The following is an 18,049-nucleotide window of genomic DNA, read 5'->3' on the forward strand; positions in this document are numbered from 1 at the left end:
GTTTTGAATACTTTTCGGGGTTCAGATTTTAAATGGAATGTTTTATGGGGGTTTCTAATATATAGGCCCCTTAAAGCCACTTCAGCACTGAACCGGTCCCTAAAAAAAAAACAGGCTTTTGAAATTTTCTTGAAAATGTGAGAAATTGCTGCTTAACTTATAAGCCTTGTAACGTCCTAGAAAAATAAAAAGGGCGTTCAAAAATTATTTTTCTGCTGCTCTGCTCTTTTAAATCAACTGGATAGCAGGGGCTGTGTCCTGCGCTCCCAATCTTGCCAGCACACCTCAGGCGCTCTCCCAATCTTCCCATCACACCTCAGGCACGCTCCCAATCTTCCCATCACACCTCAGGCGCGCTCCCAATCTTCCCATCACACCTCAAGCGCGCTCCCATCTTAGAAAAAAAGAGTTATTATATATATATATTCTCAATGCCTGAGTAGGTTCTCATCCACAATACTTTTGCTGTCCTGTAAATGTATTCCTCTAATTTTAAATGATGCTCCTGTATATATACCGCTTTCTATCATTGGATATGGGCAACTGCTACGGCCTTGCACTTGTCCAAGATGGATGCGGTGGTCCGTGGCTGTTGTGCGCATGCGCGGGGTGGGGGGCCGTTCATGATGTAGTCCACGGCGGAACATGGACATGAGCTCTGTGCAGCTGCGCACTACTCACTTCCGGACGCCGTGCACTGCGTGATTGAGGTGCCGCCTCTCCTCGTGCATGTGCCAGCTGAACATCCTATGGACAAGTAAGTGAGGTACACTTCCAGCTGTGTACCTCCTATTTAAATCCTCTGGTCACACTCTTCCAGCACCCCCTGACGAAGCCAGGTGCGAATCGCGTGTTCGAGTGTTCTGACAGTGTTGTGGCAGTGGAATGGCTCATGGTGGGTTCTGGTATGCGTGTCATGAGGTTTTAATGTTTTCCCTATGATTGTTACCATATATGTTTTGTGGTCATACTTCAGGTAATAGGCTGTGTAATATTGGTACAAGTATATTTATACCCATGGTACATACTTCATATTTCATGATATAGTATGCCTAGTACACCATGGTTTGCCCTGCCTTATATTCAACACGGTCTATTTCTTTGTACTGATTGTACATTGTTTTTATGGGTGTTCATTTTTAAAGTGTCTTGATCAACTGTGTTGTTTGTCTTCAATAAAGTCTTTTTGTATCTTTCTACGATACGTTTGATTTGGTCTTATTGCAGCATGTAGGGATAACTTTTTGGTGTTTCTATGCAGGGGGTCCCATATGTGTAACTATACTCATTGATATATGACCTTTAAATATATAGGTATTCTTTTTTGGGTATTTTAACTAGCGCTCCCAATCTTGCCAGCACACCTCAGGCGCGCTCCCAATCTTGCCAGTACACCTCAGGCGCGCTCCCAATCTTGCCAGCACACCTCAGGCGCGCTCCCAATCTTGCCAGAACACCTCAGGCGCACTCCCAATCTTGCCAGTACAACTCAGGCACGCTCCCAACCTTCCCAGTACACCTCAGGCGCGCTCCCAATCTTCCCAGCACACCTCAGGCGCGCTCCCAACCTTCCCAGCACACCTCAGGCGCGCTCCCAACCTTCCCAGCACACCTCAGGCGCGCTCCCAATCTTCCCAGCACACCTCAGGCGCGCTCCCAATATTCCCAGCACACCTCAGGCGCGCTCCCAATCTTCCCAGTACACCTCAGGCGCGCTCCCAATCTTCCCAGTACACCTCAGGCGCGCTCCCAATCTTTCCAGCACACCTCAGGCGCGCTCCCAATCTTCCCAGCACACCTCAGGCGCGCTCCCAATCTTCCCAGCACACCTCAGGGGCGCTCCCGTACACAGGCTTCTCAGCATCCAGAGCCTGTGTTTCCTGTACTGCAGCCTCTCCAATCTGGACTTCCCTCTCTTTCGGTCTATGTTATAACAGCTTCTTTCTCAGAGGTGTAATCTGTAGATTATTTCTGATACACTTATGCTTTCTACAGAGCTCCTGGCTTATAAATCTTCTCCCCCTCCCCCATCCTCCCGCTTTGTCTGTATGGGTATCGTAACTATCATCTTCTTCATAGTCAGCTGTTCATACAATCTACAGAGCTCCTGGCATGTGTGTCATACATTGTATGGGCATCATAATGGGGGACCCTCTGCATAGACTATGAAAGGGATCTTAGTTACTATACCCATAGAGACAAGTGGAGTGGGAGGAGGGGGGACAGTTGTATTACACATACAAGGAGAGGGAGACATACCATGGGACGACTTTGCATTTTGTTGGATTATATTTCACTGTAGACTTTTATGTAACATGGACAACACAAAAAATGTGCTGTGACCCCACGAGCCCATATCAGCATTGATGTGGTGTTTAAGAGGTTAAACTGAGTTCTCTCAGATCCCGGATCCATAGGTCACCTTGTAGAGAACTTCTATGTGCAGTCACAGCTCCCTCAAGTCCTGCACTATGTATAACACATTGTCTGACGTGTAAGGGTATGTGCACACGACAACGGCAATTACGTCTGAAATTAAGCTTTTTTCAGGAGAAAAGAGGTCCTGAATTTCAGACGTAATTTCTCGTACCTGCATTTTTTGCCGCATCTTTTTCGGACGTAATTTGGAGCGGTTCTTCATTGGAGTCAATGAAAATCGGCTCCAATTACGTCCCATGAAGTGTCCTGCACTTCTTTGAGATGGCCGTTATTTTATGCGCCGTCTTTTGACAGCGACGCGTAAAATGACAGCTCGTCTGCACAGGACATCCTAAGACCCATTGCAAGCAATGCGCAGATGTTTGCCGACGTATTGGAGCCGTCTTTTCAGGCGTATTTCGAGGCGTAAAACGCCTCCATAACACCTGAAAAGTGGTCGTGTGCACATACCCTTACTGGAATGTAGAACTAAGGAGGAACCCCACCTTAACAAAACTCCCAATTCACTTTCTAATATCATTATTACTGACCTGTGGTAACACCTCCTGGAATTTCCTCCTCCACTTCACGGTTACACGGTTGATCGCCCCTCACCCGCTCTTCTTCTGCTTCATCCTCCGCTTTATTATTAGTCAGATCTTCCCCCTGATGTCACATATGTAAAAATTCAGTACAATACAGCAGAGAGTGCGAAGAATCTAACAGACCAACATAAGAAACCACCAAAATCTATGACCCCATCTATGATCGCAGGACCAAAAAGCTCCACACCCCCCTATATAGATGTGGTATAGGGCTCAGCTTCATCTACCTGATGATTCTCTGGGACATTGTGATTTTCCTCTGGACAGTCCTGGGAATACAGAGGACTGGGACTTCTCTCTGGTGGATTTCTCCTACTGGATCCATCTGTAGGAAACACACAGTGACTGAATACATGACTACTGTATATCTGTCTATATATCACACACTTCTCTCTACACTTCTATGTTTACTGATCAGAGCTGAGATTACAATGTTGAGGTCCTCACTACCTGTGCCGATGTTCCTGCACTTTGTAAGCCGCAGGCCTAAAGTAGACTGTAACATACCAGAGTGAATAGCGGGGCGCTGACGGCTCCCTGCTTCGCCATAGTATTTAACTGTATCTGTGTTCTGTGGATACACATGAAAGTGGCGGGACACAGGGCGCTTCTATATCGAGAGTTCCCTACAACCAAAAAAAGTGCCAGGGTGTCACCTGCTTATTTGCCTCTTAAAGGCTGTGTACACGTCTGTAGGCAATATTGTCGATACATTATTATTAACCTGATGCCCCGGCAGTTGTCACATATATAAACGTAGGCAGAATGGGACAGAATTTAATGTGTGCAGCGCTGCACTTTCATGTCCGCCGACTCTCTCAACAAGTGCAAGTTTCATCAAACTTAGATGCCAAACCCCTGCAGATAGCACCTTAACCCCCTGTAGAAAGTGCCACACACCCCTGTAAACAGCGCCACCGCCCCCTGTAGATAGCGCCACTAAAGCTCCCTCTAGGAGCGGAATCCCTTGCCAGAGCGTTGCTGTCATTTTTGGCTGAGAATTGTGCTCCTAGAGGGAGCCCCTCACGTCTCTGTCCATATATGGACAGGGAGAGTGATGTCAGAGACTCCTCCGGGAGTGGAACCCACGGCCTATTTAAGAGAGAGGATAATTTCTCAAATCTATCTATAATTTCTCAAAATATGTGCACACGGGGCGGATAAGCTGCAGATTTTCTACAAAGTATTTAATTGCGGGAAAATCTGCAGCGTGTTACAGTAGCAGCAATGAGGATGAGATTTCAACAAATCTCATCCACACGCTGCGGAAAAAACACGCAGAAAAGAAGGGCGGTGCAGATTCTCAAAATATAATGTGTCAACATCTCCTGTGAAAATGCTGCGGAATCTCCACACAGAAAACCCGGTCAGAAGTTCCGCAGTGTTTACACGGTTATACTGACATTATACAGAAAACTATTATACTGCCGGAGTGTGCCGATGATAATACAAGTCATGTAGAAGGACGATTATCGGCACACTCCGGCAGTATAATAGTTTCCTATATAATGTCAGTATAACCGGAGGTTCTCTTTAATATTACCAGTTATGGGTTCTAGATTCTGGAGATGGGACGGTGATCCAGGGATTTATTGTGATTTCCAGGTTTGGAGTCGGGGGAGGAGTTTTCCCCTAATGAGACAATTATCATCCTCCTCATGGGGGTTTTATCTTCCTCTGGATCGACACGGTGGGATTATAGGTCGGACTTGGTGCACTTGTGACTTTTTCCCTCCTTAGTAACTATATAACACAGAATGTATGGGAAGGTTGTAACGATCGGTAACTTCTCTTGTTTTCTGTCTGTTTTAGGAGTCTATATAAACCTTCTTAAATGGTGATTATTAAAGTTAGTTTTTAGTCTCTACCCTTTACTAATCCCTTTATATGAGTCTTGAGGTCACTATTTTTTCTTAAATGATTTGCAGCCATTATCGGAGTCCTGCAGAAGTTCTTCATTTGTGAACTACTAGTCTAAAGCCGGTCATACACTCTAGATGTCAGGTGAACCATCGTTCCTCCCCTCCTCCATGTACATGAACGCTCGGTCGGGTGTGTATGTGTCTTCAATAGGGGAAAGTCGCTGCCAAACTCCTCTGATAGTGACTTATCTACTAACAAAAGGATCCGGCATGTTGAAATTCCACAGCCTGATCCTTCTCTCTCCGGACATCTGACCTCCGGGGAGAGTTGGGAGGTCGCCATATACATTAGAAAGTCAGCAGGTCCGGGCGACATACATCTAATGTGTATGACCAGCTTAGCACCCTGGTGGAGAGTGATGACCGGCAGTAACATACACCTGGTACGACTGCCCATCCTCCAATCTACAGATGAGCGGCATGTCACAGAATATGATTGTGTTGTTTCTCCCCACAAATGTGCCCAGATGTGTAAAGTAATGGCCCCCACATCACAGATTTCCAGCAGCTGATCTCAATGTCTGTTGGGGGCTGATATTAACCCTTCCATCATTGCTCCTTACATGTTCTGCACGAACAGGAGGTAAAGCAAGGAACGTGTGTTTGGAGCTCAGGCATCGGCCCCCAAGAAACGTCTGTCACATCCTCAGATTTTAGTAGCAGGACCACAAAGGAAAACCTGTCAATCATTCTGAGTGGGCGGGGGATGCAGGACTCACAGGCTTTCTCTAGGAGTCCTGGCAGCATTTAGAAGGGAACCTGTCAGTAAGTTTGGAGCCATAACATTGAGCATGTCGTTATGTAGATGGAGTTTAGTGTTCCAAACCTGCCCACGTCAAAACCCTCCGTTTCAGCAAAAGTAAAAGAAATTACAAGTTACTGAGAGGAGTCCAGCGGGAATGAGAGCATGAACATTACACACAAGAAGCCGAGGACGGTGCCCCTCGCTTTCCTGCGCTCGTACAGTGTACTGCTCTGGGCTTCATTTGTGGCAAAGACAAAATCTCTCTGGAGAACGGAGCGCTCTGGATTTATTGGACATATACAGGAAACATAAGGATCTAACGTGAGGTGAAAAGAGCAGAAATTGTGGAGCTCCTACATTACACGTCATTGTACACACATGTATATGTACTGCACATGACGATATTAAGACTTCAACATGGCCGCCAGTCCAGCCTGTGCCCCCAGTAATGCCAATATATATATATATCTGTCTCTTCTCACCTTGTGATGTGCGCGGCCGGTACTCCTCCATCATGACCTCCTCGTACAGATCCTTGTGTCCTTCTAGATACTCCCACTCCTCCATGGAGAAATAGACAGTGACATCCTGACACCTTATAGGAACCTGACACACACAATGACACAGTCATCACCCAGACACCTCCAGTGCTGTTACTGTAGAATTTCCCAGCATTCCCAGCAGTGTCACCTCTCCAGTCAGCAGCTCAGTCATCTTGTAGATCAGTTCTAAGATCTTCTTCTCATGTATCCGGGAGTGAGAGGGAGGCTCTGTGATGGGGCTCTGACTACTGCTCCATCCTCCTGACTCATGGATGATGGGAGTCGTACAGTCACCCGATGTCTTCTTCACTATTGTGTACTCCTGTGTATGGAGAGAGACACTTAGAGAACTGAACACAGTATTCCCCCCTCAGTAGAGAGGGAGATTGTGACCCCGCTGTATAGAGCTCTAGTGACCCCACATCTGTAATACTGGAGACCTCACCTACAAAAAGACATTGAGAAAATAGAACGAGGCCAAAACTAAAAAGGAAATAATATTGGGGGGACTAGATGGACCATGTGTTCTCCTCCTGCCGTCATCTTCTATGTTTCTATATAGAGGTCATCCTGATCCTCCTGGTTCCTTGTCAATCTCATTGCTCTACAACATTACTATTGCTGCATTGGTGACATGACACATAACTGACCATACTGGTGGCTGATCTTCAGCTTTTCTCCTGGTGGCTTCTTGATGTCACTTGGAAGGTCTGGACGCTGTTATACAGGACACTGGATTCTTCCTATTACTTCCTATTATGTATTGTCCCTTCCCTATGTGGGACTTGTTCTATAATGTAGAAAAGTTTACCTCTCCGCTCAACAGGTAGATGATCTCCAAGGTGAAGTCTAATATTCTTCTGCTCATCTCATTCCTGTCCTTGTCCATCCTTGGTGGGTCACTCAGGAGAAGGAGCGTTGTTGAGGAGAAGATGAGAAAACTGGAGGAACTGGAGGATCTAGTACTGCAGACGTCTTTATGGAGAAAGGAGAAGATGGAAATCATACAGGGGACAACATCATGTGTGACATACAGAACCTCACTTATTCATCATTGAGAGAAACATCTCAGAGCCGTCACCACATGGAATAAAGGGGTATTCCCAACACGGACATTTCTCCCCAGGATATGCCAGAAATGTCTCATAGATGCGGCTCCACCTCTGGGTGACTTGTTAGGTGGTTCCTGTAACTCCTATAGTAGTGAATGGAGAGACACAATCTGCTCAGCTCCCCCTGCTATGTAATTTGCTGCCAACAGATCAGACTGGTGGTCAATGTGACAGATGTCCTTTATGAATTAATACATCCCCTAATATAAGTTTTTACAGATATTAGAAGTTACCCCAGGCATCCGGGATCTTCAGAGACATCTAAAATTCTTATTTATTACAGTATTCCCCAATTCCTTGTAGATTGTTTTACCGGATAGTAACTCTGTTCACATCTGAATGACAGAAACTAATCACGGTTCATGGAAACCGGCCGCCCAGTGTGTTCGAATGGAAGGTCGCGGCCGTCCAGTGTTTATGTACGGAAGGTCCCAGCTGTCCAGTGTGTACGTACGGAAGGTCCCCGCAGTGAAGTGTGAGGAAGCAGCATGTATTGTGCTGTGTGTGCAGGATCTCTGCATTATCTTATCAATTAGCAGTCACATCCTACACACAGACTTCTGTAAAGTGTGACTTGTCCTCCGCCTTATACATTACTCTGTGCTCCTCCTTCTAGATCTGTCCTCTGTCTTCTACATTACTCTGTGCTCCTCCTTCTAGACCTGTCCTCTGCTTCTACATTACTCTGTGATCCTCCTTCTAGACCTGTCCTCTGCTTCTACATTACTCTGTGCTCCTCCTTCTAGACCTGTCCTCTGCTTCTACATTACTCTGTGCTCCTCTTTCTAGACCTGTCCTACGCCTTCTACATTACTCTGTGCTCCTCCTTCTAGACCTGTCCTCTGCTTCTACATTACTCTGTGCTCCTCTTTCTAGACCTGTCCTACGCCTTCTACATTACTCTGTGCTCCTCCTTCTAGACCTGTCCCCTGCTTCTACATTAGTCTGTGCTCCTCCTTCTAGACGTGTCCTCTGCTTCTACATTACTCTGTCCTGCTACTTCTGGACCTGTCCTCTCTTCTACATTACTCTGTGCTCCTCCTTCTAGACCGGTCCTCCACCTTCTACATTACTCTGTGCTCCTCCTTTTAGACCTGTCCTCTGCTTCGACATTACTCTGTGCTACTCCTTCTAGACCTGTCCTCTGCTTCTACATTACTCTGTCCTCCGCCTTCTAGACCGGTCCTCCACCTTCTACATTACTCTGTTCTCCTCCTTCTAGACCTGTCCTCTGCTTCTACATTACTCTGTGCTCCTCCTTCTAGACCTGTCCTCTCCTTCTACATTACTCTGTGCTCCTCCTTCTAGACCTGTCCTCCGCCTTCTACATTACTCTGTCCTCCTCCTTCTACATTACTCTGTCCTCCTCCTTCTAGACCTGTCCTCCGCTTTCTACATTACTCTGTCCTCCTCCTTCTAGACCTGTCCTCTGCTTCTACATTACCCTGTGCTCCTCCTTCTAGACCTGTCCTCTGCTTCTACATTACTCTGTCCTCCGCCTTCTAGACCGGTCCTCCACCTTCTACATTACTCTGTTCTCCTCCTTCTAGACCTGTCCTCTGCTTCTACATTACTCTGTGCTCCTCCTTCTAGACCTGTCCTCTGCTTCTACATTACTCTGTGCTCCTCCTTCTAGACCTGTCCTCCGCCTTCTACATTACTCTGTCCTCCTCTTTCTAGACCTGTCCTCTGCTTCTAAGATATACAAAAAAAATGGGACATAGAATGTAATTAAAACCACAGAAAAGGCCATACTCACAGATTAGGTGGTGGGTAAAATACCCGTTCCAAACAATGATAGCCACTCCCACTAACCTTGAGGGGAGTGGTGTGTTGGGCATGGAAGCAAATGTGTAATAATAATAAATAAATAATAAAGTACTGTGTATAGTGCACATGTGAGGTATAGGGGACATGACTAAGTGTAGTGTGTAGAAATCAGGGCTGTGAGTGAAACAAAAAAAAAAGTGTGTAGAGTGTAAAACATGGAGGCATAGTGTTTGGATAGTGAGGCACAGCGTTTGGATAGTGAGGCACAGCATATATCGCCGAATAGCAGCCTATTTATAGCGCCCATACTGTAAGAGAGCGGGCTGCCCTGCATGCAGTGCCAAACATCCGCACACCAGGCTATCCCAGCCTCATAAGACCCGGGCGCGTCCTGAAAAAAAGTATGTACAATGTAAGTAACCATGAAAAAACATGGGGTATTAGTTGTTGTTTTGGCCAAAAAAACGCAAGCTGCTGTCCTCTGCTTCTACATTACTCTGTGCTCCTCCTTCTAGACCTGTTCTCTGCTTCTACATTACTCTGTGCTCCTCCTTCAAGACCTGTCCTCTGCTTCTACATTACTCTGTGTTCCTCCTTCTAGACCTGCCCTCTGCTTCTACATTACTCTGTTCTCCTTCCAGACCTGTCCTCTGCTTCTACATTACCCTGTGCTCCTCCTTCTAGACCTGTCCTCTGCTTCTACATTACTCTGTGCTCCTCCTTCTAGACCGGTCCTCCACCTTCTACATTACTCTGTGCTCCTCCTTCTAGACCTGTCCTCTGCTTCTACATTACTCTGTGCTACTCCTTCTAGACCTGTCCTCTGCTTCTACATTACTCTGTCCTCCGCCTTCTAGACCGGTCCTCCACCTTCTACATTACTCTGTTCTCCTCTTTCTAGACCTGTCCTCTGCTTCAATATTAGTCTGTGCTCCTCCTTCTAGACCTGTCCTCTGCTTCTACATTACTCTGTGATCCTCCTTCAAGACCTGTCCTCTGCTTCTACATTACTCTGTGTCCTCCTTCTAGACCTGTCCTCTGCTTCTATCTTATTCTGTGCTGCTCCTTCTAGACCTGTCCTCTGCTTCTACATTACTCTGTGCTCCTACTAGACCTATCCTCTGCTTCTACATTACTCTGTGCTCCTCCTTCTAGACCTGTCCTACGCCTTCTACATTACTCTGTCCTCCTCCTTCTAGACCTGTCCTCTGCTTCTACATTACTCTGTGCTCTTCTTTATAGACCTGTCCTACGCCTTCTACATTACTTTGTGCTCCTCTTTCTAGACCTATCCTCTGCTTCTATATTAGTCTGTGCTCCTCCTTCTAGACCTGTCCTACGCCTTCTACATTACTCTGTGCTCCTCCTTCTAGACCTGTCCTCTGCTTCTACATTACTCTGCGCTCCTCCTTCTAGACCTGTCCTACGCCTTCTACATTACTTTGTGCTCCTCTTTCTAGACCTGTCCTCTGCTTCAATATTAGTCTGTGCTCCTCCTTCTAGACCTGTCCTCTGCTTCTACATTACTCTGTGATCCTCCTTCAAGACCTGTCCTCTGCTTCTACATTACTCTGTGCTCCTCCTTCAAGACCTGTCCTCTGCTTCTACATTACTCTGTGCTCCTCCTTCTAGACCTGTCCTCTGCTTCTATCTTATTCTGTGCTGCTCCTTCTAGACCTGTCCTCTGCTTCTACATTACTCTGTGCTCCTACTAGACCTATCCTCTGCTTCTACATTACTCTGTGCTCCTCCTTCTAGACCTGTCCTACGCCTTCTACATTACTCTGTCCTCCTCCTTCTAGACCTGTCCTCTGCTTCTACATTACTCTGTGCTCTTCTTTATAGACCTGTCCTACGCCTTCTACATTACTTTGTGCTCCTCTTTCTAGACCTATCCTCTGCTTCTATATTAGTCTGTGCTCCTCCTTCTAGACCTGTCCTACGCCTTCTACATTACTCTGTGCTCCTCCTTCTAGACCTGTCCTCTGCTTCTACATTACTCTGCGCTCCTCCTTCTAGACCTGTCCTACGCCTTCTACATTACTTTGTGCTCCTCTTTCTAGACCTGTCCTCTGCTTCAATATTAGTCTGTGCTCCTCCTTCTAGACCTGTCCTCTGCTTCTACATTACTCTGTGATCCTCCTTCAAGACCTGTCCTCTGCTTCTACATTACTCTGTGCTCCTCCTTCTAGACCTGTCCTCTGCTTCTATCTTATTCTGTGCTGCTCCTTCTAGACCTGTCCTCTGCTTCTACATTACTCTGTGCTCCTACTAGACCTATCCTCTGCTTCTACATTACTCTGTGCTCCTCCTTCTAGACCTGTCCTACGCCTTCTACATTACTCTGTCCTCCTCCTTCTAGACCTGTCCTCTGCTTCTACATTACTCTGTGCTCTTCTTTATAGACCTGTCCTACGCCTTCTACATTACTTTGTGCTCCTCTTTCTAGACCTATCCTCTGCTTCTATATTAGTCTGTGCTCCTCCTTCTAGACCTGTCCTCTGCTTCTACATTACTCTGCGCTCCTCCTTCTAGACCTGTCCACTACCTACGACACAGTAGACCACACCCTCCTGATACAAATTCTCTAGTCCCTTGACATCATAGACTTGGCCCTCTCCTGGATCTCCTCATACCTTACCAAATAAACATTAATATCTCACACTAGCACACCACCTCGTCGTCCCACCCTCTGTCTGTTAGTGTCCTATGACCCTTAGTCTTCTCCATCTAAACTTTTGGTCAAATTTACCGCTCTGGTCTTGATGTTCCCTACCTGCTATCTAGAGTGTATAACATTTATCTCCTCCTTCACCTCCCGCTACCTAAAGATTAACATGGAGCAAACTGAATCATATTTACCCAATTTCACTCACCCCCCTTACCAGAACTATCAATCACAGGTAATGGCTCCACACTTTTCTCCGTCTCACACTTCCGCTGCATTTGGATAAACCTTAATTTAAAATGGCGCAGCCAAGCGCTTCCCACTTCTTGATGCCTCCACCTCATAAACCCTCTAGAAGTCAGTCTTTCCTCACCCTTGAGCAGACATAAATGGTAGTACATATGCCCTCATCATCTACCGTCTAGACTACTCCAATATCCTCCTCTGTGGCTTTCCATCTAACACTATTACACCCTCCTACCCATTCTCACCTCTGCTGTGATTGCGCGGTGTGAGGGGGTTTTATATTTCCGATGATTGCGCGGTGTGAGGGGGTTTGTATTTCCGGTGATTGCGCGGTGTGAGGGGGTTTATATTTCCGGTGATTGCGCGGTGTGGGGGGTTTTATATTTCCGGTGATTGCACGGTGTGAGGGGTTTTATATTTCTGGTGATTGCGCAGTGTGGAGGGGGTTTGTATTTCCGGTGATTGCTCTGTGTGAGGGGTTTTATATTTCCGGTGATTGCGCGGTGTGAGGGGGTTTATATTTCCAGTGATTGCGCGGTGTGGGGGGGGTAATATTTCCGGTGATTGCGCGGTGTGGGGGGGGGGGTTATATTTCCGGTGATTGCGCGGTGTGGGGGGTTTATATTTCCAGTGATTGCGCGGTGTGAGGGGTTTTATATTTCCGGTGATTGCGCGGTGTGAGGGGTTTTATATTTCCGGTGATTGCGCGGTGTGAGGGGTTTATATTTCCGGTGATTGCGCGGTGTGGGGGGGGTAATATTTCCGGTGATTGCGCGGTGTGGGGGGGGGGGTTTATATTTCCGGTGATTGCGCGGTGTGAGGGGGTTTATATTTCCGATGATTGCGCGGTGTGAGGGGTTTTATATTTCCGGTGATTGCGCGGTGTGAGGGGTTTTATATTTCCAGTGATTGCGCGGTGTGAGGGGTTTATATTTCCGGTGATTGCGCGGTGTGGGGGGGGTTTATATTTCCGGTGATTGCGCGGTGTGAGGTGTTTTATATTTACGGTGATTGCGCGGTGTGAGGGGTTTATATTTCCGGTGATTGCGAGGTGTGGGGGGTTTATATTTCCGGTGATTGCGCGGTGTGAGGGGGTTTATATTTCCGGTGATTGCGCGGTGTGAGGGGTTTATATTTCCGGTGATTGCCCGGTGTGAGGGGTTTTATATTTCCGGTGATTGCGCGGTGTGAGGGGTTTATATTTCCGGTGATTGCGCGGCGTGAGGGCGGTTTTATATTTCCGGTGATTGCGCGGCGTGAGGGGTTTTATATTTCCGGTGATTGCGCGGTGTGAGGGGTTTTATATTTCCGGTGATTGCGCGGTGTGAGGGGTTTTATATTTCCGGTGATTGCGCGGTGTGGGGGGGGGTTATATTTCCGGTGATTGCGCGGTGTGGGGGGTTTATATTTCCGGTGATTGCGCGGTGTGGGGGGGTTTTATATTTCCGGTGATTGCGCGGTGTGGGGGGTTTATATTTCCGGTGATTGCGCGGTGTGGGGGGGTTTTATATTTCCGGTGATTGCGCGGTGTGAGGGGTTTATATTTCCGGTGATTGCGCGGTGTGAGGGGTTTATATTTCCGGTGATTGCGCGGTGTGGGGGGTTTTATATTTCCGGTGATTGCGCGGTGTGAGGGGTTTTATATTTCCGGTGATTGCGCGGTGTGAGGGGTTTTATATTTCCGGTGATTGCGCGGTGTGGGGGGTTTATATTTCCGGTGATTGCGCGGTGTGAGTGGTTTATATTTCCGGTGATTGCGCGGTGTGAGGGTTTATATTTCCGGTGATTGCGCGGTGTGAGGGGTTTTATATTTCCAGTGATTGCACGGTGTGAGGAGTTTTATATTTCCGGTGATTGCGCGGTGTGAGGGGTTTTATATTTCCGGTGATTGCGCGGTGTGAGGGGTTTTATATTTCCGGTGATTGCGCGGTGTGAGGGGTTTTATATTTCCGGTGATTGCGCGGTGTGAGGGGTTTATATTTCCGGTGATTGCGCGGTGTGAGGAGTTTTATATTTCCGGTGATTGCGCGGTGTGAGGGGTTTTATATTTCCGGTGATTGCGCGGTGTGGGGGGGGGTTTTATATTTCCGGTGATTGCGCGGTGTGGGGGGTTTTATATTTCCGGTGATTGCGCGGTGTGAGGGGTTTATATTTCCGGTGATTGCGAGGTGTGAGGGGTTTATATTTCCGGTGATTGCGCGGTGTGGGGGGGGGGGTTTATATTTCCGGTAATTGCGTGGTGTGAGGGGTTTATATTCCCGGTGATTGCGTGGTGTGAGGGGTTTATATTTCCGGTGATTGCACGGTGTGAGGGGTTTTATATTTCCGGTGATTGCGTGGTGTGAGGGGTTTTATATTTCCGGTGATTGCGCGGTGTGAGGGGTTTTATATTTCCGGTGATTGCGCGGTGTGAGGGGTTTATATTTCCGGTGATTGCGCGGTGTGGGGGGGTTTTATATTTCCGGTGATTGCGCGGTGTGAGGGGTTTATATTTCCGGTGATTGCGCGGTGTGAGGGGTTTTATATTTACGGTGATTGCGCGGTGTGGGGGGGGGGTTTATATTTCCGGTGATTGCGCGGTGTGAGGGGTTTTATATTTCCGGTGATTGCGCGGTGTGAGGGGTTTTATATTTCCGGTGATTGCGCGGTGTGAGGGGTTTATATTTCCGGTGATTGCGCGGTGTGAGGGGTTTATATTTCCGGTGATTGCGCGGTGTGAGGGGGGTTTTATATTTCCGGTGATAGCGCGGTGTGAGGGGTTTTATATTTCCGGTGATTGCGCGGTGTGAGGGGTTTATATTTCCGGTGATTGCGCGGTGTGGGGGGTTTTATATTTCCGGTGATTGCGCGGTGTGGGGGGTTTTATATTTCCGGTGATTGCGCGGTGTGAGGGGTTATATTTCCGGTGATTGCGCGGTGTGAGGGGTTTATATTTCCGGTGATTGCGCGGTGTGAGGGGGGTTTTATATTTCCGGTGATTGCGCGGTGTGGGGGGTTATATTTCCGGTGATTGCGCGGTGTGAGGGGTTTATATTTCCGGTGATTGCTCTGTGTGAGGGGTTTTATATTTCCGGTGATTGCGCGGTGTGAGGGGTTTTATATTTCCGGTGATTGAGCGGTGTGAGGGGTTTATATTTCCGGTGATTGAGCGGTGTGAGGGGTTTATATTTCCGGTGATTGCGCGGTGTGGGGGGTTTATATTTCCGGTGATTGCGCGGTGTGAGGGGTTTTATATTTCCGGTGATTGCGCGGTGTGGGGGGGGGGTTTATATTTCCGGTGATTGCGCGGTGTGAGGGGTTTATATTTCCGGTGATTGCGCGGTGTGAGGGGTTTATATTTCCGGTGATTGCGCGGTGTGAGGGGTTTATATTTCCGGTGATTGCGCGGTGTGGGGGGTTTATATTTCCGGTGATTGCGCGGTGTGAGGGGTTTATATTTCCGGTGATTGCGCGGTGTGGGGGGTTTATATTTCCGGTGATTGCGCGGTGTGGGGGGTTTATATTTCCGGTGATTGCGCGGTGTGGGGGGTTTTATATTTCCGGTGATTGCGCGGTGTGGTGGGTTTTATATTTCCGGTGATTGCGCGGTGTGGGGGGTTTATATTTCCGGTGATTGCGTGGTGTTGGGGGGGGGGTTTATATTTCCGGTGATTGCGCGGTGAGGGGGGGGGGGGGGTTTGTGGGGTGAGATGTAGATTTTGTGGGTGACATTTTGGGGACTTTTTATTCCCTATGTTGGAGAATCGCGGGGACCATAAACAGCGACGTTCACATGTGAATTATTTCTGCCGGTTAGAACTTGATAGTTAATAATTTGGATAATAACGGATGCGGCGATTACGTTACTGATTATTAATATTTACATCATTTATTGTAAAAACAAAACATAAAACCCTCTTACAATGTCTTACTCTGGTGACCGGTCGGCATCGCGCACTTTCTTCGGAGGACAGAGGAAGCCGCTATCTCTTAGGCCTCATGCACACGACCGTGGTTTCCGTGGTTCCTGCGTGGCCCAGGAGCCGGGACCATAGAAAGAACGGGCATGTGTTATTGCGGCCGTGTTCTGCGGTCCAGACTCTTAGAAAATAATGGCCATGGCCGTGCATGAGGCCGAACTGATCAGAAGCCGCCGTCGCTATTAATCACGGCATCTGAGGGGTTACACGGCCGGGATTGCGCTGTCTCCGATCTCGGCGGTTGCAGGCGGCGGTCAGAAGTCGTGTACGGTGCCGGCTCTGCTCCTTCTAGTGTGACGCCGCACGTCCAACAGAATACTATAGATCTGATGTCACCAACGGGTTAAACCCTCCTGTATTTCATATTTACAGCGATAATAATAAATAATCACCAGCACTGTGCCGGACAAAAACGCACCAAAACCGGACAGAAACCACCTCATGTAACCTTACCTTACTACTGCATCGTGGGAAATACAAGGAAACAGCTGAAGGACCTGTGATTACGTCACCACCATGTGACCGGGACATTTCTCCGCCTCTCATGCCACGTGATTCTCGTCGCAGGTCCTTCATACAGCCTCAATCTTTCCACTTCTAAGCTCCGCCCCTGATGCCGCAGTCACGTGATCCTGATATAATCACAGGTGATTCATACGTCCTCAATCTCTCCACTGATAAGCTCCACCCCTTCTGTCTGTCATGTGGAGTGTCGACGTCATCACAGCTCATTCATCCTCCACGTCTCTCCACTGATAAGCCCCGCCCCTCCTGCCCTCCGATCACGTGGTGGTCACGTCATCACAGGTCCTTCAGCTATTGCCGTGTATGAGGTAGAGAGCAGCGCTGGTCGGGTGTTCTCTCTGTTATCAGTCACCCCTGTATGAGTGTGTATACAGAGAGCTGTCAATCATTGAGTGACCCCGCCCACTGGACTCCTAGCCGGGATGTAACCCCTCCAGTGCCGGCCTCTTTGGGGTAAGTTGTTATTTCGGATGTTTTGTGGGACGAGTCGTATTTTGTAATGACATAATATTCGGGACATACAACTTATTCACTGACTTTTATACATTTCTTGTTCATGTTGTTCACCGTGCGGTTTAAGGGAATGTTCACACGCAGCGAATCCGCGTTATAAATCCGATATCCTGCGTGTTTAGAATCCGCAGCGCCGGTTAACCCCTTCACCACCAGGCCAGCTTCTGTTTCCGGTTCCCCCTCCGTCTTCTCTGATCTATAACGTTTTTATTATTCCGTGGATGGCGCGGAGTGAGGATTAGATTTTGCGGGACGAGTTGTAGATTTAGACCAATAAACAGCGATTGTAGTGATTGTTTGTTTTTATTGTGTTGGCCGTGCGGGTAAATAACGTTATATCGTAACTCTGACTTTTACGGACGCCGAGATTCCAGTTTAGTTTATCATTTTGTTTTTTTGTTGCTTTGGAGAAAAAATGGGAAATCTAATTTTTTTATTTTTTTTGTACAAAACTAAAAAGTGTGACTTGTAACAGATTGTATTCCTGGAGGACGTGAACCGGTGCTGATCAGATCGCTGGGACAATCCACTGTAAGGCGGGTCTACACCAGCGGGTGCGGTTCAGCTCTGAGTGTCATCACCATATGAGGCGCCATCATTATGACACTCCGTTTGGATGTTTGTAGCAGGCGGTGCTTTTCTGTTTACGTTCATTCTTTTACTGTTGTTGTGCGAATCACGCGCATCCCACGGAAGGGCTTCTATGGGTGCGCGATGTGCGAAAAACGCACAAATATCGGACATGTCGTGAGTTTTTCGCAGCGGACACACGCCTGCACGGCCCCATAGACTGGCATAGGTCCGTGCGACACGCGTGAGAAGCAGTGTAAACGAGCCCTAACACTAATGTATCGCAGTATATTGTGATTAAGGGGTTAATAGGAGCAGAAAGATGGCGGCCCTTCATTAACCCTCAGGCTGATTGCATTGTGAGGGGACGATGAGCTGTCAGAGAGGACCCCCCCCCCTCTTCTAAAAGCTTAGATTCTGCACTCGCTATTGACCGCAGCATCTAAGTAGTTAA

The 18,049-nt window shown here is 47.7% G+C and overlaps 2 protein-coding genes across 2 annotated transcripts in view; both read right to left on the bottom strand.

Moving 5' to 3' along the window:
* The window catches only part of LOC142664497 (uncharacterized), a 39,697-nt gene extending 33,416 nt beyond the window's left edge, over positions 1 to 6,281 (bottom strand). The window contains exons 1-3 of the mRNA XM_075843589.1: positions 6,173 to 6,281; positions 3,251 to 3,348; positions 2,970 to 3,084 (exon numbers count right to left, since the gene is read on the bottom strand). Of these exons, the coding sequence (XP_075699704.1) occupies positions 2,970 to 3,084; positions 3,251 to 3,348; positions 6,173 to 6,257 (298 nt within the window). The 5' untranslated portion in view covers positions 6,258 to 6,281. The remainder of the gene's footprint in view (positions 1 to 2,969; positions 3,085 to 3,250; positions 3,349 to 6,172) is intronic.
* A 39-nt stretch (positions 6,282 to 6,320) lies between these two features.
* LOC142708567 (oocyte zinc finger protein XlCOF29-like) lies at positions 6,321 to 16,673 on the bottom strand. The gene is made up of 3 exons (XM_075848430.1): positions 16,441 to 16,673; positions 7,044 to 7,207; positions 6,321 to 6,554 (listed from the first exon to the last, which is right to left on the bottom strand). Exons 2-3 carry the CDS (start codon positions 7,119 to 7,121, stop codon positions 6,321 to 6,323), a joined length of 312 nt encoding a protein of 103 aa, XP_075704545.1. The 5' UTR covers positions 7,122 to 7,207; positions 16,441 to 16,673.
* Positions 16,674 to 18,049: the final 1,376 nt, after the last annotated feature.

The sequence above is a fragment of the Rhinoderma darwinii genome, chromosome 1 (genome assembly GCF_050947455.1).
Source record: "Rhinoderma darwinii isolate aRhiDar2 chromosome 1, aRhiDar2.hap1, whole genome shotgun sequence".
NCBI lineage: Eukaryota > Metazoa > Chordata > Amphibia > Anura > Rhinodermatidae > Rhinoderma > Rhinoderma darwinii.

What these genes read in the sequence shown, in the direction of transcription:
- LOC142708567 (XM_075848430.1), bottom strand. Translation starts at nt 7,121, where the DNA reads ATGGACAAGGACAGGAATGAGATGAGCAGAAGAATATTAGACTTCACC. An exon ending in TCTACCTGTTGAGCGGAGAG is followed by an intron (nt 6,555 to 7,043) that starts GTAAACTTTTCT and finishes CTCCATACACAG; the next exon opens with GAGTACACAATAGTGAAGAA.